At 49.4% G+C, this 25,589-nt stretch overlaps 1 protein-coding gene across 2 annotated transcripts; it reads right to left on the bottom strand.

Moving 5' to 3' along the window:
• Window positions 1-5,706: 5,706 nt before the first annotated feature.
• Window positions 5,707-20,712, bottom strand: PRRT1B (proline rich transmembrane protein 1B). Of its 2 annotated transcripts, XM_081066403.1 has the most exons (5): window positions 20,513-20,684; window positions 11,704-11,772; window positions 11,086-11,564; window positions 10,186-10,329; window positions 5,707-9,129 (listed from the first exon to the last, which is right to left on the bottom strand). In XM_081066403.1, exons 1-5 carry the CDS (start codon window positions 20,520-20,522, stop codon window positions 8,980-8,982), a joined length of 852 nt encoding a protein of 283 aa, XP_080922529.1. In that variant the 5' UTR covers window positions 20,523-20,684; the 3' UTR covers window positions 5,707-8,979. The 2 variants fall into 2 exon arrangements, with proteins under 2 accessions (XP_080922529.1, XP_080922530.1); XM_081066404.1 differs by lacking the exon at window positions 11,704-11,772 and having other exon boundaries at window positions 20,513-20,712.
• Window positions 20,713-25,589: the final 4,877 nt, after the last annotated feature.

Here is a 25,589-nt window from a genome sequence, read left to right as displayed (position 1 = left end):
ATACTGTATTGCATATTTGAAGGCTGTTAAGAGTAAATCTTAAAAACTGTCATCAGAGGAAACAATGGTAACGATTATGAGGGAGTTAACTAGACTTACTGTGGTGATTTTTTTGCAATATATACAATTATCAAATTACACTGTATACGTGAAACTAATATATGTCAGTTATACCTCAATTTAAAAACTAAAACTTTATTAAAAAGTGAGCTCTACAGTACTTGTGACAAAAATTGAGATAAACAAAAAGCCCAGAACTCACACAAGGGGGTCCCCTCCAGGTTACTGGGACCCTGGCGCCCTGGGCCTCTCAGTCCCTGAAAGTGCACTGCCCATGCCCAGCGTACCTGCCAGGAGCACGTGTGCGGCCTCACTGGAGGAGCTTAACCAGCCAAGGCCTCGCTGTGCCTTTAATGTTGCAGATACAATAAAAAACCGGACACGAGGTAAGAAGCGTGAACAGAAAAAGGGCGGAAACAACCAACAAAATCCCACCCCCGGAGGCTGGGACGTGCACTTAGCAGGTGTAGGTGTGGGGGCACAGTACTTACCCTGTCCTTGGAGTAAGTCAGGATTGAGGCTTGTTCAAGGGGGAAATATAAGAGGACAAATGGGAGTTCTAGAACCAAAAAATACATTAACTGATAATAAGGACTCAGTGAATATGTTTAACAGAATTAGTGAGCTAGGTTAGGGGCTACAAGCAGAATGAAGCATGAAGGGGAAAGTGGACAGAAACAGGAACGAGACATGGGGCTGAGGAGCCCTAGGTGTGATTGGAGGAGAGAGACTGGAGCAGACAGGATGTAACAGCTCAAAGCGGCAGCGTTATTCCTCAGCAGTGACAGCAGTCTTGCTGTCCATCAGCTACTGAAAGGATAAACCAAACGTCGGATTTCCACACAATTGAACACTGTTTGGCAATCAAAGGGAATGAACTGACAATGTACAACATGGATGAATCTCAAAAACGTGAACAAAGCAAGATGCAAGAAACTACACACTGCATGCTTCTATTTATCTAAAAAGTGCAGAAAAAGCAAATCTAAAGATGGAAAAAAGATTGCAAACAGGCACGAGGAATCTGGGTTGGGAGTGTGTGGGGACAGAGCCCCAGAAAGCTGTTTCCAGGCTCTTGGCCTCATGTGCTGGCTCGGGTAGTAGATGGCCATCAACTGTGATTGGATGGCCGTCAGCTGTAACCAGTGAGCCACTGGCCACTGATATAACTGCCGTGGCTGGGCTAGCAAGGGCAATTGCAGTTAGTAAGTGGGATGGGTTGGCAGAGAAGCGGACGGCGGGTTGCGGATAGTGTGGCCCCTGCTTCCTGTGTCTCCAGCCCAGCCGCCAGCGAGAATATAGTGGTGTGACTCCCCTACCTATGGCTCCGTGGGTGTTCCTTTTCGGCCTCACCATGTCCTGCGTTCTTATGTGGGGAGCAGGAGCTGAGACCCTGCATGACATCCTGCGTGACAGTGTCAGAAATTTTTTTAAATGATCACGGTGCTGGTTGCATAACTGTACATTTACACTAAAAAATGAGTGAGTTTTATCTTGTCAATTATACCTGAGTAAGTTTCCCCAAACTGTGCCAGTTATCGATGTCTTGCTCCTGATGTCACAGTCCACCCTTTCTTTGCTGCTCTGCAGAGCGTTTCCCCTTTGCCGCGAGCACAGGGTTTGGTCAGCAGAGAGCAGTGGGGGACGCTGCCAGCCGCGGAAGCAGTTCCAAGTAGTTCCATGTAGTGCCCGGTTCTTTGTTCTAAGCGCGTGGCTGCTGGGGGCGGGTGTGGAGACACCCAGCAGTGGTCGGCCCCAGGCAGGCACCCCCCACACCGTGCAGTCTCTTGGCCAGCTTGCAGCCCAGCCTTGGCCTGGCCACCATCTCACTGTGGCCCCCCAGGCATGAATACTGCACACCCCAGGCCCTGTGCCACCCTGCTGGCAAGCAGGCTCCCAACTCCTCTCCTCCCCGCCAGCCTCAGCCCACCTGTCCCTCCAAGGGGTCACTGCTGCTCAACCAGCTCCGAACCAGCTCTGGCCTGGGCAACCCAGTGAGGCTCTCTGCCCCGCAGTGGGCCAGAACCACAGCTCCTCCGTGAGTTCTGAGTCCCAGCCTTGGGGACGCGGGCCCTCTCGCTTCTGCCTTCCTTGGGCATTCACGTCAGCCCTAGGGCAACTTCAGCATTCTCTTTCTACCCTCAGAGTTTGCCCCTCTCAGAGTTAATCATTCTTTCCATTAATCTCTCTCTGTTCAAATGACTCCACACTTTACATCCTGATGGGTCCTGGACTGAAAAACATTAAGCCCGAGATTCAAGAAGCCTACGAACCCCAAGCAAGCCCATTAATAATGAATGCACATCAGAGCATGGCAGAGTGAAACCTCCGAAAACCAAAGATAAAAAGAACATCTTTAAGCAGGCAAAGGACATATTACCTCCAAAGGTACAGAAATTAGACTCCTCAGCAGAAGCAACTGGGACAGAAATCGGTGAACGATACCTCCACTGCTGAAAGAAAATAAGCACCAAGCAAACATCTCCATTCTCTCAAAATGTCTTTCAAGAATGAAGGCATCGCCAAACAAAAACAATTCATCACAAGCAGACCTACACTAAGAGAAGACAAAACAGTGTTTTCAGGCAGAAGGAAATTAATCCCAAGTGGGAGGTCAAACGAGAGAACAACAAGAACAGTTATTGTGTGGATAAACCCAAATTGTGTAATGATGTCTTATGAGGTTTAAAATACAGAGAATTAAAATCCCTAACAATGGTGTCAGGCTCAGGAAGGAGATAAGGGGAGCGTATTCTTGAATTAGTTCCTGAATCGTCTAGGAAGAAGACAAAAGTACTAAAAGCATTCGACTTTGAGAAGTCCAGAATGCAAGTTGCCATCTCTAGGGAACCACTAATAGTAAAAGAACGTCTGATTGCCAAGCTAATAGGAAGAAATGGAATAAAAAATAATCGATCTAAAAGAAGTCGAGAAAGGAGCGAGAGAGAAGCCTAGCACTGGTGGAATCAGTAGAAAGCAAATAGATAAAGGAACCCTAATATAGTTTCTAAATATTAAATAAATGGAGCAAATTCTCCAGTTGAAAAAACAGGCTATCAGACTATTTTTTAAAATGTATGTGCCGTTAACAAGATGTATCTATCTAAAATCTGAAAGTGCAGAAAGATTCAAAGTAAAAATATGGAAAAAGATATACTCTGCAAATACAGCCCCCCCAAAAGTAAGCATCGCTACATTAAAGTCTGAGAAAGCTGACTTGAAGGGAAAAAGCATTCCTAGAGTTACACAGACACACTTGAAAATAGGGAAAGTACATTCCACCAAAATATGTAACCATTTCTAAATTTGTATGCATCTAATTACATAGCCTCAAAATATGTAAAGCAAAGGCAACAGAACCACAAGGAGAAATGGACAAATCTGTGATCCTCGTGGGAAGTTTTAACATGCCTGTCTCAGAAACGTAAGAAAACTCTACTCTTACACACTTCCAAAAAAAAAAGAAAAAGAAAAAAAAAGGAAAAGCATTTCCCAACTCTGGTGGGGAGGCCAACATAACTCAGATACCATAACAAAAATGAAAATTACAGAACAATTTCACTCATGAGCACAGATGCAAAAACCCTAACCAAAACATTAAACTGAATCTAGTAATATATAAAGAGGATGATACATCCGGATCATGATGGGTTCATTCCAGGAATGAAGAGTTACTTTAACATTTGAAAATCAGTGTTGTCACCACATTAGCAGAATAATTTTCAGTAGATACATAACAGTAATTTAATAAAATTCAATATCTATGCATGATTTTTTTATAAACTCTTAGCAGACTAGGAATAGAAAAGTAATTCCTTAATCTGAAAAAGGATATCTTTTTTTAAAGAGGCAGAATGTTGAAAGCCTTCCTTCTGAGACATGAAAGGATAAGGTTGCTCACTGCAGCCCTTCTCTCTGGCTTTGTACTAGGGGGACGGCGGGGGGTGGGGGGCAGGTAGGCAGGGGTCCAGTGCAGGAAGACAGGAAAAACACACAAAAGGGGTAAGGTTTGGAAAGGAAGACAAGAATCATTACACAGAGATAATATTGTGTAAATAGAAAACTCAACAGATTCTACAGATAAATTATGAGAGTTAATAAGTTTAGAAGATTGCTACATACAGTCAGTAATCAGGAATCAATTATATTTCTGTATACTAGCAAGTAACAAATAATAAAAATGATCATATTTATAATAGCATCAAAAAATCAAATACCCAGGGATACTAACAAAATACTGAGGGTGCCGAAAAAATTGATACACATTCTAAGAAAGGAAAAAACTGTATTAAAATTGTAATATTCAATATATACCGATAACAAAAGATGAATCCAAATCACATTTGACTTCTGCAATTACAAGAGGTGCTCAAAGTGGTTCCCATCAGCGTACTTTCAATATAGTTTTTTCCTTAATTACAATGTGTATACATTTTTTTGGCACCCTCTGTATGTACAACATTTCTGCACAAAAACTAGAAAATCAAGGGAAACTTATAAAAGACCTAAACAAATAAAGGAATTCACCATGTTTGTTGGAAAATAGCACTGTAAAGATGTCAATTGTGCCCAAATTCATAGATTTAAAGCAATCAGTCAAAATCCCAACCTGTATTTTGGTGAAAATCGACAACATTCTCAAATTTATTATCAATACAAGTGATTTTAAATGGCCAAGACTCTTACAGTTGGTACAAGGATTTGATCTACCTAATATCAAGGCCGGTCCCTATCCAGCACAGTAAGGAACGGTGACAGTGGCACAAGAACAGACAAACAGACCCTTGGAACATTCCAGCTGGCTGGCAGATCTCAACGTGAAAATAAACCAATCAAGCTTCTAGATCTAGAAGACAATATAAGAAAGTATCTTCATGACCTTAGGAGTAGGGACCTTCTTTCTTAAGCCACAAACGTATTATTATCCATAAAGGAAAAGATGGATTCGAATATATTAAAACTGAGAATTTTTCATCACATGACACCACTAAGCATGAAAAGGGAAGTTACGAAGTGGGGAAGGAAGTTGCAACACCTGTGTCTGACACAGGATCTCCTAGAATTCATCAAGAACGCCTCTAAACTGACACGAAAAGACGATCCAGCACAGAAATGGGCACCAGACTTGAACAGGCCCATCGACAGAGAGATGTCCAAGTAGATAAAAGGCTCAAACATCATCAGTCCTCAGAGAAACGCAAAAGAAGGCTACACTGAAATACTGCCCCAGTTTTAACCACCAGAAGTACTCAAACTGACAGATACCAAGGGTCGGTGAGTACGTGGACCAACCGTCCATTGCCACACTGTCCCAGAGGGTTGTAGAGTTAACATAGGAAAGCCTGTCCTTACCACTCTGAGGTCCCACACCTCTGTGTCACATTTGCGTTCCCAGACACACCTATTTCAACATCTCTGAAGTCAGGAAGCCCCTAATCAGAGTTTTCTCTCAGTTGCACTCAACGTCTCAGATTTGCCCCAGCTCCCCTGCTCATGGTACATTAGCACACTCGGTCACCATGCGTACTAGCTGATCTGTGCGTGTCTCCCACACTGGCCTGGAAGCCTCGGGAACACAGACTGTCTTCTTCACTACTGCGAATCCTAAAACTGGAATTGCTGAGTCAAAAGGCGTGCACACTTTTTCCAGTTATTTCTTTAATTACACAACACATGAATACATCCGTATTTTTAAGTTCAGCAATGTATTGCACAACCCCTCCTGGTCCCATTCCCTCGCCCCAGGCTGCCACTAGCAGCAGTTGGGAATACATCCTTCTAGACTTCTTTGAACATACATGCATATAAATACACAGTACATACGTTATTAATAGATACCATCAGTCTCCTTTCCACAAAGATTGTGGCTACACACCCACCAGTAATAGATGAAAGGGTCAGTGTCCAGTCCTTCAACTGGGGGTGTATTAAACCTTTCTAATTTTTTCCCAACCTGATAGTAAGTCAACTCCTGGTTAAATCTGTACTTTTCTGATACAGAACTGAAATCGATCAGTCTTTCCCTCTGGTTTTCCAGATTTGAAAAGGCCTTCCCTTTCCCTACTGCCCCCAAACCCTGAAGTTATACAGATACTCTCCTAAGCTTTCTTCTACTGGTAGAGCTTTATTCTAAGCTCTTTAATCCACCTGGAACTTATTTTTGCATACGAGAATAATTTTTTCCAACCAATTAGCCAACTCTGTTTATTTTGAGCCTTCCGTGACTCAATTAAAATCCCACTGTGATCAGATACTAACTTCCCGTACATACTTAGAATGTTTCCTGGGATTTCTATTGTTTTTCACCGATCTCTGTGGAAAAGCCATGCTGTCTTCCTTATTGTAGCTTCATGCTAAGTTTTAATATCTGGTGAAGAAGGTCCACCCTCATTCAACTTTTTAAAAACATTACTAGCAATTTTTACACACCTTCCTTCCATATTGATTTTGAAAACATTTTTGTCATCATTTTTAAAACTTAGTTTTCTTGTTGGAATTCAATGAAATCTCTTTGAGAAGGCTATTTTTATGATATCACATCTTCCTATCCAGATATTTTGTACAGGTTTTTTTGTGTTTTTTTTTTAGTTTTTTGATAATTTTAAAAAATTGCTTTCTTCACTTCACTTGGATCCAGATTGTTCTTATTATATTTATTCCTAATTATACTGTTTTTATCAGTATGAGTGGAATTTTTTAATTCTTCCACTTTTAACTGATTATTACTATTGGCTATTGTATATTTATTTTGTGTCCAACTATTTTACTGAGTTCTCTTATTAGTTCTATTTTTTTTCATTGACTCTTGGATATTCTAGCTAGAAAATCATTTTGTCTGTTCTAATTTTCATACTACAAATTTCACTTTGTTGTTTTTTCACATTTGCTAGAACCTTAAAACAACGTTGAATAATAGTGACACCAGAGGCCTCTGTGGGTTGATCCTGGTTATAATGGTTTTTAAGGTTTTACTAATTTCCCACTGAAATGTGCCATCTGCTGTTGGTTCATGCACTGGGAGCTCATTAAAAATGCAGAACTGAGATCCCACTTACTGAATCAGAATCTGCATTTTAATAATATTTCCCAGGTGTTTCGTCTATAAAGTTTAAGGAACACTGGCCTAGATGACGTTTTTCTATTCTGATTTCACTTCAGAGTTTAGTAAGAATATCTGTGGCTATTGGATTCTACCAAATACCTTTTGGCATCCATTGATCCCTAAAAAATTATTTCCTCCTTTTTTGTAGCTATCATGCATTTCAGTTTTTGACATCCTGATTCTGGACCGGCCATGCGTTGTAGAACAGGAGGCCACCTCTCCATCTCCAAGCACTGTCTCTCCTCACTTACTTCCTTATCCGTGTCTCTCCAGCTCCCCGGTGCTGGGGCCAAGGTTGCGAGCAGCACACAGTGGGTGCTCAGAAAGCATCTGATTTAACTTGAGCTGTCGATCTCTTATGGCTCAGCCAGGCCGCCCTTCCTCCTCTCTCTAAGCAGATGGTTTTTAATCTTGTTGAGTCACAAACCCCTTTGAGAACCTGGTGAAAACTCTAGACCCCTCTCCAGGATTCCCGTCTGCTGGTTGGGAGGTTGCTGGCAGTCCTGAAGCTCATGGTAAGGCCCTTCTTCCCTGCTCTTCCATCACCTTTGGCTGTGGAAGACCCCACAGAAACCCCCAGCATCAGTACCCAGCAGCTGCTTTCCCCAGGTGCTCACCACAAGCCAGGCACTGGTTGTCTCACTGAGACCCTATACCTCCAGGGGGCAGGTTTACCCCAGTTTACAAATGAGAAAAACCCAATTTCTTTGAGAAACAAACTCTGAAGGCAAGGACTTCTTGAGGACTGGACAAGCCAAGACAGTGTTGTCAGTCACAACGCCCCCTGCTGGAAGTTTCCTTCCTCTGCAGATGGTTCGGAACCTTGTTATAAAACCGAGTGCGTTCTCAGGACCACAGCTGACCGGACTGCGGTGCCAGGCGTCTGACATAAGGCTTTGTAGGTTGTCCAGCAGCCTCTGGAATGGCCTGCGTGACAGTGCTGCCAAAACTCAGGGTGGCCCTCTCCACATGCGGTCCCAACTGGTCATCCATCTTTGGGCAGTAAAGCTAGGGACGGAGGGAGCAGAAAATGCAGATGGAATGGGGCAGAGCTGAAACACCCATGGACAGATGGAGAAGTAGAGGCAGAAGCCAGGAGGCAGCGAAGAGGGAAGAGAAGTTGCTAGTAAAGCAGCCCAGGAGAAGCGGGTCTCGGGAGAGGCGGCATCGCGTCTCAGAGGGGCTGCCAGAGCTGTGTGTGCATGGATGCATTTCGAAGGTAGGCGCAGGGTTTATTGACCAGACATAGTGGCCTCGGCTCCTGGATGTGGGGCCAGCATGAGACAGCCTATTCTGGGATGGGGCGGGGCGCAGAACAACCAGCCGGGAGCTACCAAGGAGAGGGGAGGCCCTCCCAGCAGCACCACAGGGAGAAGAGACTGGCAGCTCTGCCCTGCAATCGCTGAGCTAGGCTGGGGTGGAGAGACGCCGGTGTTTGCAGTCTCCCTCCTGATGGCTCTGAGGACAGTGGCAGCTCTGGTCCCTCTGATGGTCTCCCAGGGGGGAGGGGAAGGCAAGGGCCCTGGGGCCCGGCCAGCACATTCACAGGAAGACCTAGGCAGAGGCACTGCAGAAATGGGGCTCCAGGGGGCCCCCAGCCCACACCTCAGATTAGGACACCGCCCAAGGCCACCTGCAGGGGCTGAGGCCCAGCCACAGGTGTGCTGTGGGCTGCAAATCCCACCCTCTTCTGCCCCTGGGCCCCCTCTGCAGGCAACAGATGGCACCCAGCAGTGATCCAAGTCCACAGACAAGGTCTGGCCAGATTGGGTGTCCCTGGGCAGGGCGTCCTGGCATCCCTGAAGGAGGAGCAGCCCTCAAGGGAGGTAGAGAGCCACGACCACGTAGATGACCCAGCTGGTGGACACGAAGACCCCGAAGAGGAGGCTGAAGAGCACGAGTGAACGGGCCTTGCGTGAGGCCTCCTCAGCCTGTGCCAGGTCCCCCCTGCTCAGGGCCGCACGAGTCTGCAACAAGACAGGGGTGGGGGCTGAGGCTGAGCAGACATGGAGCACCCTCTCCCTCCCATGCAGCGCCGGCAGGGCCAGGCCCCAGGCACAGACCGGAAGACTGACCCCGGCCCCGGCCACAGCTCGGAACCGAGCGGGAGCAATGGAAGCGATGGCTGCTGGCTCCTGGGCCCCCACCATGGGCCTGGCACCATCGACTCCTGCGGACCCATCTCCTACAACCCTCACAACACTCCTGAGGTTGGTGTCATCGTTGCCCCCACTTGCCAATAAGGAACAAAGGCTCAGAGAGGTTCAGCGATCCACTCAAGGTCACACAGCTGGTGGTAGAGCCAGAATTCACAGGCAGAGTCCCACCTCTGCACTGTCCTGAGAGCTGCCTTCTCCCCCAGCCTGGCTGGCTTATGACTGGGAGCTTGACCAGTGGGGGTAAGTCAGGGCTGTGCCCAGGTCAGCCTCGGGCAGACGCCCCCCAGAGGCTTGCATGCTCTGTCTACTAACTTGTCCTCACACTGGCGTCACTGAGTCCCCCGAGCAGGGGAAATGGTCAGGAGGAGCTCAAGGCGGTAGGTGAATGGATGGACGGATGGATGGTGGACTAGAGGATGGTGGGTAGATGGGTGGATGGATAAATGGGTGGGTGAGTGGGTGAGTAGATTGATAGGTAGCTAGAAGGCTAGGGGTGGATGGGTAGAGGAATGAGTGGATGATGGATGGATGGCAGTCCATTACACAAAAGGCCCCCCTGGGTGGGCAGGTCCCTGGGCCTGGTCAATCATTCACATCTCCCTCGTGAATTGTTTTCTAGAGCAGATCTTTCTAGAGCAGGTCTTGAGTGGTAGGGGGCAGAGGCAGAAGGGGGGAGGAAGTGTCCATCCAAGAGGGGCTGGGCCTCAAGGACTGCTGGCACATTTCCCAATCCCTGCCACCCTCTTGAGGGCAGAAACCCCAGGGACCCAGATGCTGGGAAGGGGCAATGCTGACCCCCTCCCCCCCAGCACTGGCAGCTGCCTGCTGGGAAGGCTGCACCCAGGGGCCCCCCACAACCCCTACCTCGTGGGAGTAGACGATGGCGATGAGCCCAGTGAGCAGGCAGCAGAAGAGGGTCACCAGCACGGACTCCATCATGTAGTCCTTGGGCAGCGGCCTGTGCTCCACCGTGGCGGAGGCTGGTATGCCGGCCATGGGGTTGTTGTACTGTGGGGGCAGAGGCCACGGAGCCGTGAGGGAGCCATGGAGCCCGCCCCACCCCCAACACCCACCCAGTGAGGCTGCAGGTCACCAAGGGCTCAGGTCAAGAACCCCCTTCTTCCCTCTCTCTCCACACCCCAGCCTGTCACTCAGCCGCCAGGAGTCCTCTCTAAATTGCTCAGTCCAGGGTCCAGCCCCCACTGTGTCTCCCGCCTCACTGGGCTCCGGTTCTGGGCAGCGGAGCCCCAAGCTCTCCACCCAAGGCGTTTTGTTGTAAAAATGTCATCAAATCATCTCCCACCCAAAGGCCCTGGGCCCCTCACAATGGATCCCACCTTCCTATCGTCTCCTCCCCACGAAGCTGAACAAACCACCGTCCTTCCCAGACGCCCAGGTTCAGCTACTTGCACACCTGTGCTGTGTCCTCTGGCCAGAGTGCCGTTCCTTCTCTGCCTGAATTCTCCCGTTCGTCCCTCAGAACCCAGCTCAAATGCCCCCCCTTCTGGGAAGCCTCCTGGGAAGGGCTCCCCCACTCCCCAGGCTGAGGCAGCCCTTCCCTTTTCCTCTGGGCACAGAAGCCCCTCTGCGGAGCCGCTTAGTGACCTCTAACTGCTGCCAAACTGTCCCACCCGAGGGAGGTGGGGGGGAGGCGAGTGGGGCACGAGTAAGTGGGGTTAGGGCGTGAGTAGGGGTAAGGTGGGCCTGGAGCGGGCACCGAGCTGAGCGGGGGAGGGGTGCCGCGTGCTGTGGGGGGGCACTCACCACAGGGAACGACGCGAAGAGCGGCGTGGGGCCCGAGCCGGGGTAGAGGGGCGTGGCGGACGGCGGGGGGTACAGGGCCTGGGGCGACGGCCCGGGCTGGAAGAGGACCGGGCCCTGCGGGAAGGGCGGGTAGAGCAGGTGCACCGCCTTGGGGTCGGGCGGCGCGTAGGGTGGGGGTTCGCCCACGAAGCCGATGTTGGGGACACCCCCAGCCACCACCTTGGGCCCCGGCCTGGCCTCGCCCATGGCCTGGGCCTGGGTGGGGGCTGCCGCCGAGGCCTCAGCCTGGGAGTCGGCCGGGGGGTCCTCTTGTGACGGGGCTCTGCCCCCGTCCACGGCCGCTTCCTCGGGGGGCTCTCCATCCTCATCCAGGAGCTGCGGGCGGCGTGGGAGCTGCGGGAGCTGCGGGAGCTGTGGGAGCTGCGGGCTCCGGGGGTCCTCAGCGGCCCTGGGGCCACTGCCCCCTTTCGTGTCCGTTCCTAGGAAGAAATGGCAGGTTCCTGAGCCCCAAGAGGCCACCGAGCCCAGTGGGACTCCTCCCCCTAAGCCCCAAAACAGCCCCTCCAAGGAGAAAGTGGCAAAGACCTTGCCAATCCTGAGCCCTTCCACACCACACACCTGTGGGCATCGTGGGGCTGGGGGTGACAGCCTGGGCTGGAGCCTCTCCAAGCCGGGTCCTTGAAGAATCTTTACCCAAAGTGCAAAGACAGGACAAGAAAACTGAGGCTCAGAGAAGTGAAGTGCGTTGCTGGTCACAGAGCCAGAGCGTGGCCAGCCGGGGCGGTCTGCAGGTCTTCCCCTGCCTGGTGGGCCCTTGGTCCAGATGCCACTACTGGGAGGTAGTCCTGCTGCGGCAGCAGATTGGACCAAGAAAGGACCATCGACCCAGGGAAGCCCCCTGGGAGGCTGGGCTGTGACACAGTCCCGTGGGGACTGCTTTCAGGAGATGAGCTGAGCCAATCAGATTCTTGGCTTGGGAGCTGGGGAAGGTGGGGTGCTCAGGAGTTCTCAGACCCCAACTGAGTGACCTCAGAGAGACAGGAGGTCACTAAGGGTCAAAGTGCCTACAGGGGCAGAGAGGGAACTAAACCTGAATGAGGGTGGGGAGGGGCAGAGACAGGAGAGGAGCGGTGGGTGGAGAGAAGCCTTCCCAGCAGCTTGAAGCCGGGGCTCAGAAACCCTCAGCTGCTCAGCTGCCTTCCAGCCTCGCCCTGGCCTCCAGCATTCACACAATAAACCCTGGAGGCACCTGAACAGGACTCAACAACCCTGAAGGTCCGCCTGCACCTCCTGAGAGTATCCTGACAGCTGACCACCTCTAGGCCTCAGGCAGGTTCTGGAGGACGGGCCCAGACGAGAGTCCTGGGTGGCCCCCCTGGACCTGAGTGGGCACTCAAGGCCCTACAGCAGGGGTGGGCAGCCCAGGGCCTAGCTTTGGAAGTTCATTTCCTAAGTGTCCTTAGGGTTATAGAAAGCAGAGAAATAAGTAAAGCAGGCACAACAGTGACAATTCAGGTGATGGTAGAAGAGACTTGCTGAAATCCCCCCTCTCAGCCCCACCCCAACCCCCACTCCTCCCAGGCCCTGTTGAGCTGGTCCATGGAGGAGGGATCCCCAGTGGCAAGGAGTGCTGAGCTCCTAAGGGCTCCCCACGCCATCTTTTCACAGCAGCCAGGGGCTCACTCAGGGCCTCTGCTCCTCACAGACCTGCCGTGTTTATGCTTCCATCTTTACCTGTGCTGTTCCATCTATTTCTCCACCTCTTGAATCTGGACTTGGCCATGTGACCTGCTTTGGCCAATGGAACATTGATAAACATTGTGCAAGCAGAGGCTTTCAAAACCTCTCTCTCCAGGTTTCCAGGGGCTGGGAAGGGATGAGGAGTTAGTGTTTAAGGGGGACAGAGTTTCTATTTCAAAAAATGAGAAAGTTTTGGAGATGAGGGTGGTGATGGCGGCACAACAGTGTGAACGTACTTAATGCCACTGAACTGTACACTTAAAAATGGTCAAGATGGTAAGTCTGAGGTATATTGTATCAGTTTTTAAAAAGCCTATCTCTCCTGCTGATTAAAACTGAAAACTTTAGACAAAATATTAAAGGAAACTACCCAAAGTCACTGAAAAATGAACAAAAGCAGGCAGTGGAATGGAGTCTAAACTCAGAGAAGCAACCTTCAAGGAGTATTTCCCATTTGTCTCTCTTGTTTCCCTCAAAATTTGAAGAGCCAGCCCCAGAGCAACATGGTGGAGGAGCAGATGGGCAGCTAAACTCCACTAGAAACCCTGTAATTCTGGCCAGAGAAACCAGGAAAGGGCGCTTGTAGAATGAAAGAGTGGGGGACATCCTGAAGAGAAAGGAGCGGCAGAGGGGCTATCCTAGTTTTGTATGGGAAATGGGGTGACCAGTGCATCTCAGTTTGCCCAGGACTTTCTCAGATTTACTACTGACAATCGCACATCCTGGAAAAACCCTTAGTCCCAGGCAAACTGTGATGGTTAGTCACTCAAGAATGGATCCATACAAGTCTTGGGTTCACCTCCAACCTACATGTAGGGGACAGACTTAGACTAGCATAAGACAGACTTTGAAAATTGGACCACCAAAACAGCCAAAAAACAATTAACAAAATGACAGTAAGTACATATATCAATATTATTTTAAATGTCAATGAACTAAATTATCTAACCAAAAGACATAGAGAGGCTAAATGGATAAAAGAAACAAGATCAATCAATATGCTGTCTGTAAGAGACTCCCTTTAGATGTTGGGACACACTCAGACTGAACGTGAAGGGATGAAAAACATGTCATGTGAATGGAAACCAAAAGAAAGCTGGGGTAGCTATACTTATATCAGATAAAATGGACTTTAAAATAAAGACTGATAAGACACAAAGAATAGTACTACATAATGATAGAGGTCAATCCAACAAGAGTATACATTTATAAATATTTATGCACCCAACATAGAAACACCTAAATATACACGGTAAATATGAACAGACCTAAAGAGAGAAATGGACAGCAAGACAATAATAGCAGGGGACTTTACTACCCAACTTACATCAATGGATACATCATCCAGACAGAAAAGTCATTAAGGAAACATTGGCCTTAAAGTGTACATTATACCAGATGGATTAAACAGATATATACAGAACACTCCATTCAAAACCAAAAGAACACACATTCTTCTCAAGCGCACAGGGGACATTCTCCAGGATAAATCATATGTTTGAACACAAAACAAGTCTTAAAAATTTTAGGATGATTGAAGTCATATCAAGCATCTTTTCTGACCCAGTGGTATGAAACTAGAAATCAACCACAGGAAAACTGGAAATTTTACAATAGGTCGGAGATTAAGCAGCATGCTACTGAACAACAAACGGGTCAAAGAAGAAATCAAAAAAATACCTTGAGACAAATGAAAGTGGAAATACAGCATACCAAAACTTATGGGATGCAGCAAAAGCAGCTTTAAGAGGGAAGTTCGTAGCAATAAATGCCTACATCAAGAAACAAAAATCTCAACCAATCTAACTTTACACCTCAAGGAACTAGAAAAAGAACAAAGCGAAAAGTTAGTAGAGGGGAGGAAATAAAGATCGGAAGCAGGAATAAATGAAATAGAGACTAAAAAGACAATAGGAAAGGTGAATGAAATGAAGAGCTGATTCTTTGAAAAGATAAACAAAATGGACAAACCTTTAGCGAGACTCACAAAAAAAGAGAGAGAAAACTCAAAATCAGAAATGAAAGAGATCTTACAACTGATACCAGAGAAATGCCCAAGGATCATGAGACCACAATGAACAATTAGACACCAACAAAATTGGACAACCTACAAGAAATGAACAAATTCCTAGAAACCTACAACTACCAAGACTGAAATATGAAGAAATAGAAACTCTGAACAGACCAATTATTAATAAGGAGATTAGAACAGTAATCAAAAACCTCCCAACAGGGCCGGCCCAGTGGCTCAGGTGGTTGGAGCTCCATGCTCCTAATACCAAAGGCTGCTGGTTCGATTCCCACATGGGCCAGTGGGCTCTCAACCACAAGGTTGCCGGTTCGACTCCTGCAAGGGATGGTGGGCTGTGCCCCTGCAACTAGCAACAGCAACTGGACCTGGAGCTGAGCTGTGCCCTCCACAACTAAGACTGAAAGGACAACAACTTGACTTGGAAAAAAGTCCTGGAAGTACACACTGTTCCCCAACAAAGTCCTGTTCCCCCTCCCCAATAAAATCTTTAAAAAAAAAAAAATAACATGAAGATATGTAGCCCAAACACCAAGAGAAAAATCAAAATTAAGATAGATCATACACTGGGCCATACAATAAGTCTCAATGTTTAAAGGATTGAAATCATTCAACTATATTCTCTGACCACAATAGAATTAGAAATGAACAACAATAACGTATCCAGGAAAGTATCAAATATCTGGAAATTAACATACTTCTAAAGAATTCATATATCCTGCCGGCCCAGTGGCTCAGTCGGTTAGAGCACAAGCTCTGAACAACACGGTTTTGGTTAGATTCCCAGATGGGCCAGTGAGCTGCACCCTCCACAACTAGATTGAAGACAACGAGCTGCCATTGAGCTTCCGGAAGGGCAGCTGGATGGTTCAGTTGGTTAGAGCGTGAGCTCTCAACAACAAGGTTACCAGTTCAATTCCCACATGGGATGGTGGGCTGTGCCCCCTGCAACTAAAGACTGAAAACGGTAACTGAACTTGAATCTGAGCTGCGCCCTCCACAACTAGATTGAAGGACAATGACTTGGAGCTGATGGGCCCTGGAGAAACACACTGTTCCCCAATATTCCCCAATAAAAATTTTTTAAAAAGACATTACTAAGAAAACACAAAGATATGTCAGAGTGTGAGTAAATATTCATAACACATTATCATATCAGACAAAGGAGTTATATCAACAGTGTATAAAGAACTCTTCCAACTCAATAACTCAAATATCCCAATGAAAAAGTGGATGAAATATTTGTAAACACTTCACCAAAGAAGATATTTGAATGCCCAATAAGCACCTACAAAAATGCTCAATGCCATTAGTCACCAGAAATGCCATCAAAATTAGAAATGCCAATTAAAAGCACAAGATATCACTACATACCAACTAGAATGGGGGTAAAAACCCAAAACCAGAGCTTAGCACGCTTTGGCAAGTATATAAAACACATGGGACTCTTAGACACCTGGTACAAACGTAGAGTAACACAACCACTTTGGGAAATAGTCTGACAGTTTCTTAATATGTTAAACATACACTTACCACATAATCCAGCAATTCCACTCATAGGTATTTACCCAAGAGAAATAAAAACATGACCACACAAAGACTCGTATGCCAATGTTTATAGTAGCTCTATTTGTAATAATCCAAATGGAAATAACACACACAGCCATTAAGAGATGAAAGAACAAACTAAAGCAACTGTGCTCTGTCCATACGATGGAATACGTCTATGGTGGGCAGCCTTATAATGGCCCCCAAGGAGCCCTGCCTCTCAACATGTAATCCTCTCCCCTTGATGTGGGCTGGACATCTTGCTAATGAAGAGAATATGGCAGAAGATGTGAGGAGTCACTTCTGAGATTAGGTTTTAAAAAGACTGTGGCTTCTTCTCAGTTGCTCTCTCTTTCTATGTCCAGTAACTCCAAGAGGAAACAAGCTTCCATGTTGTGAAAAGCCACGTGAAGAGGCCCATGTGATGTGGCCTGGTGAGGCATGGCCCTTCCTCCAATATCCCAGATGGAACTGAGACCGCCCCCCACCCAGGCCGACAACCCCAGGAACTGAAACCTGCCGACACCCGGGTGACTGAGTTTGGAGGCAGACATTTCAGCCTCTGAGAGGTCTTGAGGTGATCATCACATCCTGGCCGATGGCTGGACTGTACCTTCCTGAGAAACCTCGAGCTAAGCCACACCAGACCCCGCTGACCCACACTGTGGGGTACTAAATGTATTGTTTTGAGTTCTTTGTTATGCAACAATCGGTAACTGATACAACTCCTCAGCAATAAAATAGAACCAACTCTCAATACACACAACAGTGTAAATGAATTTCTAAATCATGATGCCGAGAAGCCAGTCAAAAAGAGAGTACATGCGATATGATTCCATTTATATAAAATTCTAGAAAATGCAATATAAAGAAAGCCAATCAGTAGCTGTCAGGAGTGGAAGGTGGAAGGAAGGATTACAAAGGGCACAGGGAAACTTTGGGGAACAATGAAGAGGTTTATTTTGTTGTGATAGCTTCACAGACGCATAATATGTCACAACTGGTCAACAAGCACATGGTAAATATGGACAGTGTGCTGTTCTTCAATTACACTCCAAATAAAGTTCAAACGTTCTTTAAAAAAATGTGTTTAAAAAAAATGTGTTTAAAGCACATGCACACCTGGGCTTGTTCTTGCTGCTGAGAACCTTTCTGCCACCATCGGGAGGAGTCAGCACAAGCCCCCTGAACAGGTCACAAGCTCCCAGCCAACAGCCGGCTGATCCCTAGGCAACCAGCCCCCCATGAGCTGGACTTGACAAGCAGAACCGCCCCACTGACCTACAAAACCACGAGAAATAACGCTTGTTGTTTTAAGCCACTACGTTTTGTGGTGGTTTGTTATACAGCAAAAGCCAATTGGTAACTGATACAAAGTTTCCCTGGCAGCCAGTGCCAGGCGCATTGGACGTGACCAGAATCAGGACAGGAGGTTGGGGAGGAGGCAGTGGCTGAATAAAAGGAGAGACAATGATGGCCTGAGCCAGAACGAAGGCAGGGGGCCAGGAGTGATGTGGAGCAGTGGACGGACCCAGGCAGCATTGCGGAGGGTACCCCAGCCTGACAGCACATGGAGGTGAGGAGGGGAAAAGAGTCGTCAAGACTGAGAGGGCAGATCGGACCTCTCTCATCTCCCGGCTCAGCGTCTGGGGCTGGGCTGGGCGCTGGGTCCGGGATGAGGTTCTCTCATCCTCAGGAGGCAGAGCTCAGGGGCCAGGCCTCCTGCCGGGCTTCACCCACCCTGTGCCTCTTCAGTTTCCTCATCCTTAAAAACAACACCTGGAGGGAGGGTATCGTGGGGATTAAATGAGCATCCGCCCATAAAGTGAAGTGCTTAGGCCGCTATGAATGCTGCTCCGCTCACATTGGCTGCCGCTATCTGAAGGGTGTTCTGGCCAGTTTGGGCCATCTGTAAGGGGGTGGGGGGCAAGGAATGAAAGCCGCTGGGAAGTGGGCTCCACACTGAAAGTCAGAACGTCTGTGACCGTTAAGTTTGATCCAGAGAGCTGGGCTCTTCCAGGCAGACCCCCGTCGGGGCGAGGGGTTGCGGATCTAAGTGGGAGGTGGGCGTGGCCTAAACATCCCTGGGCGGGGGCAGCCAGACTCCCGCCCCCGTAGAGACCTGGGTAGATGCTTTCAGGATTTCCAGGGCGTCCCCAACCCCACCCTCCCAGCCAAGGGCTGGAGTTGTTAAAAAATAAAGGCAGCAGCAGCACCGTGGCAGCCCGGGGTGGGGTGGGGGCGGGGGGATGAGCGCCGGTGCTTGCTGTCCAGGGGCGGGGGTGCGGGGGGGGGGCCTTCCAGTGCCCCCGGCTCACTTCCTTATGAAGCTCTCAGTCAAAACCCACCTCCCCTGCCGCGCAGAGCCCCAGACCCGCCTCGGAATATGCGACTACGCAGAGGCACCAGCCAGGCCGTCAGTCGCACACGTTTGGCCCTGCGTGCAAGGCTCAGAAACACGATTCCGTACACAAACCCTGCGACAACACCGCGATCTGAGCATACAGGTGTCTGCGCCACTGCTGAGTGGACGAAGCTTTGGATGAAGCGTTGTGCGTAAGAGGTGCAGGTGACCAGCAGTGACACTGCGATCAACAGCAGCTCCCACTACTAGGCATTAACCACGCGTGCACGAATCTTACAGCTGCCTTCACATCGAACCAGCGCGGCCAACGCGTGAACTCGGGCCGTGTGACCTTACAGGCATGTGGCACAGATGCCGCATGCCTCCGTTTCCTGGTCCATAAAATGAAGGTAATAATAGTAACAAGCATCGCAAAGTGGTAACTGTTCTGAGAGCCTTGTTATAGTATCTGTCATCCTCCGTGCAAGTTTCTCTTCCTATCCCCATTTCACAGACGCCAGAACTGAGGCTCTCAGCAGGTAAGCCGAGCCTCGGCGGGCAGATCCACTCGCTGCCGGTCCCTGCGGGATGCTGGCACGGGAATGCCCCCGGGGCCGCCGAGCCCTTGCCCCAGTTATAGAAACAAAAACCACATCTTCCCTGGGCCCCGCCAGGGCAAATACCTGGCCCGATGGCGCGGAGATAGGGCTACAGAGTAAATAAACGTGCTGGCGGGGCTGCCAGGGCCGCGGCCCGTGGTTCTCGGGTTCTCGACACCCGAGCCTCCGCGAGACATTCCGGCGGAAAGGTGGGGGAGGAGCTGGAGGGTCGCAGGTGGTGGCGGCGCTTAGAGCCAGGCCGGGCCGGTCCCGCCCCTCCTCGCGGCCGCACCCCCGGCGAGGGACGGGGGGGGGGGGCAGAAGAAATCTAGGTGCCTCCCCGCTGGTTGTCGCTGGGGGCCAGGCAGGGCTCTGCACCATCCCGGTCTCCCGCCGCCACCGCCACCGCCACCCTCGTACCTCCCCGCGGGCCTGGGACTCCTGGGCTCAGGGACGGGGGCTGGGGGGTCTCGGCTCACTGCCCACCCGCCCCTTCCAGGGGCTGGTTCCGGTGGGGGCCGTCGTGGGTCCTTGAATGAATCTTTCGGCGGTCCCGCCCTGCTCTCCCCATCCCTCGGGCTCGGCCCTCCCCCCCACGCCACCCTCCTCTCGCTGTCCCTCGCGCTCGGCGGGGTCTCTTGCCGTCTGTGTCTCCCTCCCCCGGCCCTGTCTCTGCCCCAGGGTCGCCCCCTGCCCCCGCTCTAAGGACTTCAGCCTGGACAGAGGGGTGAACATCGTCACCAGAGGAAGGACAGGGCGTGGGGGAGGGGAGTGGAAAACGCTCCCCAAATTGCCCCTGCTCGAGCCCGTGCTGCCTGCTCCGGGGTGGGAAAAGGTGGGGCTGCAGGGACCCGGGGCCACGCCACAGCCGGCCCCTCCCAGCTCTCCTGCAGGGGCGCGCACAGAGCTTGACGGGGACACGGCCCACGCTGCCTGAACTTTCCACGGCAGCCTCCTGGTCTCCCCAGTTCGGGGTGGGGGTGGGGGTGGGGGCGATGTCCCAGAGCAGGGCTAGGTTGGGGCCACGCAGAAAGAGCCTCCGGAGCCAGGCCGGCGCGCCCCCACCTTCCCGCCCCTCCGCCCGCAGCCCCCCACGGGGACCCTCGGAGCCCGGGCCGGGGGTGGGAGGGGAGGCGCGCAGCGTGCCCCCGGCGCCCCCGTCCTTACCTGCGTCCATGGCGCGGGCCGGCGGCGGGGCGAGCAGGGCGGCGCGGCTACCTGCGCCCAGCGCCTCCCGCCGCCGTCGGGCCCGGCTCCGCTTTCGCCGCCGGCTCGGGTTTCCTGGTGCCGGCAGCTCGGCCGGTTAATAATTGACCGCCTGGGTTACCCACGCTGTGTCAACAGGTGGCTCCCGCGCGCCCCAGCGCGGGGCCCCAACCTGCGTGCCCCCCTCCCACCCGCCCCGCGGGGAGGGGAAGGTCGCAGTGGAGCTGGATGCGGTGGGAGGAGGGCAGCGGCCGGGCAAAGGGGGGAAAGGGCAGGGCTAAGCCTGCAAATGCGCACGGCCAGGAAGGCCAGTGTGACACGACGGAGAAGTGGTGCAGGCGTGGCCACACTCGGCACAGCTGCATGTATTTGGGACGAGGACCAGCAGATCCTAGTTGCAGAATCCCGACTAATAACAGCAGAAGGAATGAGGGACATAGAAAATCACCATTAGGTCATCGCAGTACTAGTCGCCACGGGCAAGAGCCACCAGTGGCTGAAAATGGTTTAAACAGAAACAACGTTTGCTCAGTCTCAAAGTACCTCCTGCAAAGTATTAATACTTAGGACGTACAAAGGGAAAAGCAGCAAGCGTCCTGGGGAGAATCCTGAGGTCCCACCTGACCCGTGGTCAGGCCTGGCATCACCAGTAACACACAAGGCCATCGCGTTCACCTGGCGTGTGGCACTGAGGGGGCACCTCTTCTCTGTGGCACGCCTCCCAAGAGCGCAGAAAGCCAATCACACGGACACCTCAGACAAACCTATGGTGAGGGGCACTCTGTCAGAAACATTGCAGTGTCTTTACTTTTCACAGTTGGAATTTTCATTTGGCTCTTAAAATGCACATTTTTCCCCATAATATTTTTTCTGTTGTTATGTACTCTATTCTGTGTACTTTCCCTTCAAGTGGTTTTAAAGGCTTTTTGTTTGAAAATAATTTCAAACTCAGAGAAAAGCTACAAGAGTAGTACAAGTGACTCTATAATGTCTTTCCCAGCATACCGTATTTTGCCGTGTATAATGCACACTTTTTGGCCCAAATTTGTAAGTGAAAAATAAGGATGCGCATTATACATGGATAGAACTAATTTCGTATCTATATAAATGTTTTTAATTCTTTTATTTATGCTTATGAGTTAAAAGTGTAATCTAGGGCAGCTGGTTATCTCAGTTGGTGAGAGCTCGGTGCTCTTAACAACAAGGTCACCGGTTCGATCCCCACATGGGCCACTGTGAGCTGCGCCCTCCACAACTAGATTGAAACAACTACTTGACTTGGAGCTGATGAGTCCTGGAACAACACACTTAAAATAAATAAAAATTTTTTAAAAAGTGTCACTCTAGAAATCAATAACGATATCCATATGCAAAATAATACCCTGGAATACTATACTCCGTTTTATTGAACTACGACAAACTTGCAACGACAAAGTGTTCTTCGCCTTCTGTGATGCATAAATCATAAAATTGTTACCAGTACATAAAATTTCTTGTACCTTGTATCTGTTCTCGTGTTTTGTAATTATTTGTTACATAAAATTTCTTGTACCATAATATGTTAAAAAATAAATGCTAAAATTCCTTTATAATACAAAAAAACAAGTACCTAAATGTAAACAAATAAAAATTTGAATTAAAAAATTAAAACGAAAGGTTTTTTACCTCTGAAAGTTTGGACTGAAAACGTGGGTGCGCATCATACATGGAAAAATACGGTATATTCATTTATTTTTTTGTCAATACAGAATCCGGTGGAGGATTATGTGTTACATTTAGTGGGCACGTCTTCAGACACTTTTATAGACCATTTTAATATCCTTTCCCAACAGGTGTCTCATCTCCAGTGTCTCAGATGGGCTTTGGCCCATTGTCGCCCCTGGTGACTATTTATTCTTCAGGTGGCAGATTTACCATGGCTTTTGTAATCTTGGTGAGGTCGTCTTCAGCAGCAGCTATCTTTTAAAGGTGCCCTGCGGGTGCCACGCATGTGCCCTGAGATGTGAGATAGTTGGGTATTTGTCCCTATGAATCCTTTTGGAAGTCACCAGCTGTGGACCCTTTTTAAGTCTCTGCCTGGGGTTTCTGCACCATGTGGGTGGCCCGCGTGCAGTGCAGGTCCCGAGTCCCACTTTCTTAGGGGAAGACTCTCTTTCTCCCCAGAGCCATTGGGTTAAGTGGTTTGCTCCAGAAGGACAGTCCCTTTCAGGCTCCAGCTACATGCAGAGGGTCAGTCCCAGAAGCCTGCTGCTGTGTGCGGGGCTGTGGCTGCCCCTGGTCTGGGTGGGTCCCTTTATGGGGAACTTAGTGTCAACCACTGGCTATGAGGACCTTCTTCATTCAACGGCCTGGATATCATTGAATATGGTTGGATTTCTCTTTCTTGTGTGGGAATGGGGAGATTGGGCACTTCTCTGTGTCCAGGGTGCATACTGAGTAAATATAGCATGTTGAGAATACGTGTGCTGACTTCCGGCATCTCTTCCGGCTCTCTTGCTGGAAGTCCACTTACAGCCACAAGCCTCGGGTGAGCCAGGTAATGGCTCTGCTCATCAATTTCCCCATCAGAAAACTGGTACCCACATCGCAGCATTTGTTAGAACCAAAACCAAACGGAGACCAGCCTTGAAAATTCTCTGAGTAGACAAAGCCAGTTCAGTCATACATAGCTGAATTTAGCTGATTTTGCAAGACTAACTTGACCTGGGTTATTTCTGGCTTATATCTCTGAAAATCAGAAGCCAAACTTAAACTGTTTCTCAAAGTTGGTATGAGGTAGCCACTAATCACCTATCATCACTTAGGAAACTTCTAATATTGTAACTAATCAATGTGAGGAATGAACAGTCACTCTAGAAGCTGATTTCCAACAACACCTTGGAGTTTCATTCCATGTTTTAGTTTGAGAACTTCCAACTGCGAACTGACTGGTGTGTGCTCAATAAACTTTTCCTAATTACTACATCAGTGATTGATTGGTTTTACTCTCTGAACTTTTGACAGGTTGTGAGGCTTTATTGCTGTGAAGATATGTCACCACCTTGTTTAAATTCATGTTATCCAGCCACAGCTGTATCAGACCAGAAGAGCAAACCCCAAAATACAAAACTACGGTTTTTCCTGGGGGTGGGGTGATGGGTGGTTCTAGTTTTACTAGAGTGTATGTTTGCGTGTATGCTTTTTCCGAAATGAGCATGGGTTACTTCTGCAGTTAGGAAAGCGGCGGGAAATGCTACTTAAAACATCGGGCATCTGGTCAACTCTGTAAGTGCTGAATGCCAGCTTGTGTTCAATAAAAGCTTAGAGACACAATTGGAGTATTTGCAGGTGGTTGGTGTGGCTAAGGGGATGGGGGAGGGGGGCAGCCTGTGTTTCTGATGCTCCTGTGAACTTGGGGTAGGGGGAGGTGAAGACCAGAGCAGAGAATCCCAGAGGGGAGTCACGGTCTCTCTTACAAGTTTCTGCTCCACCTGGTTCTGAGACAGTCAAACCCCAAGAGTGATAAGTCTCAACCCCATGCCTCCTTCAGCAACATCAAATGCTCACTGTCCATGACAGAGAGGGTCAGCCGAACAAGCCAGCCACCGCCCGGCCCTCATGGCACTTCTGCTCTCTGGACAAACATTAGGCAGGTGCTTGCAGAATCTACTACTTAATTGTAGCTTAATTGTTGGGTGCTTTCCAGGAGAAATGTCAGAGCCACTGAGAACATAGACCAAGTTGGCCTGGCCCAGGTAGGCAATGTCCGGAACATTTTGGGGGAAGGGATGCCTGGAAGAGTCAGCTAGCATATGTGGAGTCTGAGAGGAATGGTGTCCAGGCCTGGGGCTTAGAGGGAGTGTGTGAGAGTTAGAGGAGAGGTGTGTGTGGGGGTGGAGTGGGAGGGTGGGGGGGGGAATTGGCTTGTTGCCATAGGGACGGTGTGCTCCCTTTGCTATCTCTAAGCACTAGCTGGCCCAGGGAGGGGCAGTCTCTCTCCAGGTCTGTAAGACCCACAAAGGACAGATATCAAGAATATAAAGATAAGCAAATATAGTTAATATAATTAACTGTGAGGAGAGGATGCCAAATTGACAAATACAGAATTGAAGTAAACACCGAACAGGAATCTCCTCTGGTCAGACCGTACGCCAAGCCCTTTGTGTACCTTCCAGCATGAGAGCCTGTCCAGAGTTAAGATAAGCTCCTCCATGGTACTGCTGCGTCCGCATCTATCCTGTTTGGCCCAGCAGCCTGCACTGGCCTGAAACTTACCCCTTCTGACAAGCACATGCCCTAGGTAGCAGCCCGGGTCACGAGCACAGGTAAGCTCCTGACAGGATGTCTCCAACAGCCCTTGAGATCAGCAGTCTCCCTGGCCCCCAAACCCGTATGCCTTGTGAGTCCCTTAGATAAGCCCCCCGAGTTGTTACAGCACAGAAGCAGCAGTAGATACACACAAACTTACCAAACTCTGTTCTCTGGGTTTGAATTGACCAATCTGGCTCTAGCCCGGGAACCCCGAAGCACTCCACCCACAGACTGTAACAAAGGCATGTGCCCTGGGTCCTGCCTGTCTGTGCTCTGCCTTGACCTTCACGGGTGGCCCCTCCAGGCATACTTCCTCCAGGACATGTGAGTAATACATTTCTCTATTTCAATTTCTCTTGTGGTCTGTTGTTATACCTTGCTCACCTTCCAGCACCCTGTACTCCACTTAACCAATGTTAATTTAACAAAGTCATAACATTCCTCCATTTGGGAAGTAAGGAAACAGAGTGATCACAACTCTACCCAAGGTCATTCAGCAGAGGCAAGGTTTGAACCCAACTGTCAACCCAGAGCCTGGCTCCTAACCTTGCCATGCTCACTACGAACAGGTAAATGGTTCTCCCTGTTTTGAGCTCCTGTCTATATTCTTCTCAGTTACGGGATGGCTGCCCCTTGGTCAGCTTCCCTCTGTCCAGGTCCACAGGGCTCAGGAGGCCCAATTCCCCGGTAGCCCCTGCCCTTGATCAGCAGCAGCTGCCTGTAACCCCTCCTGAGATGAGTGAATACC

This window comes from Rhinolophus hipposideros (genome assembly GCF_964194185.1).
Source record: "Rhinolophus hipposideros genome assembly, chromosome: 11".
Classification (NCBI taxonomy): domain Eukaryota; kingdom Metazoa; phylum Chordata; class Mammalia; order Chiroptera; family Rhinolophidae; genus Rhinolophus; species Rhinolophus hipposideros.
This window is presented reverse-complemented; position numbering and strand designations above follow the sequence as displayed.

What these genes read in the sequence shown, in the direction of transcription:
- PRRT1B (XM_081066403.1), bottom strand. An exon ending in CAGCCCCACGATGCCCACAG is followed by an intron (nt 11,565 to 11,703) that starts GTGTGTGGTGTG and finishes ATTTCTTCCTAG; the next exon opens with GAACGGACACGAAAGGGGGC. An exon ending in CCATCGTCTACTCCCACGAG is followed by an intron (nt 9,130 to 10,185) that starts GTAGGGGTTGTG and finishes GTCTTGTTGCAG; the next exon opens with ACTCGTGCGGCCCTGAGCAG.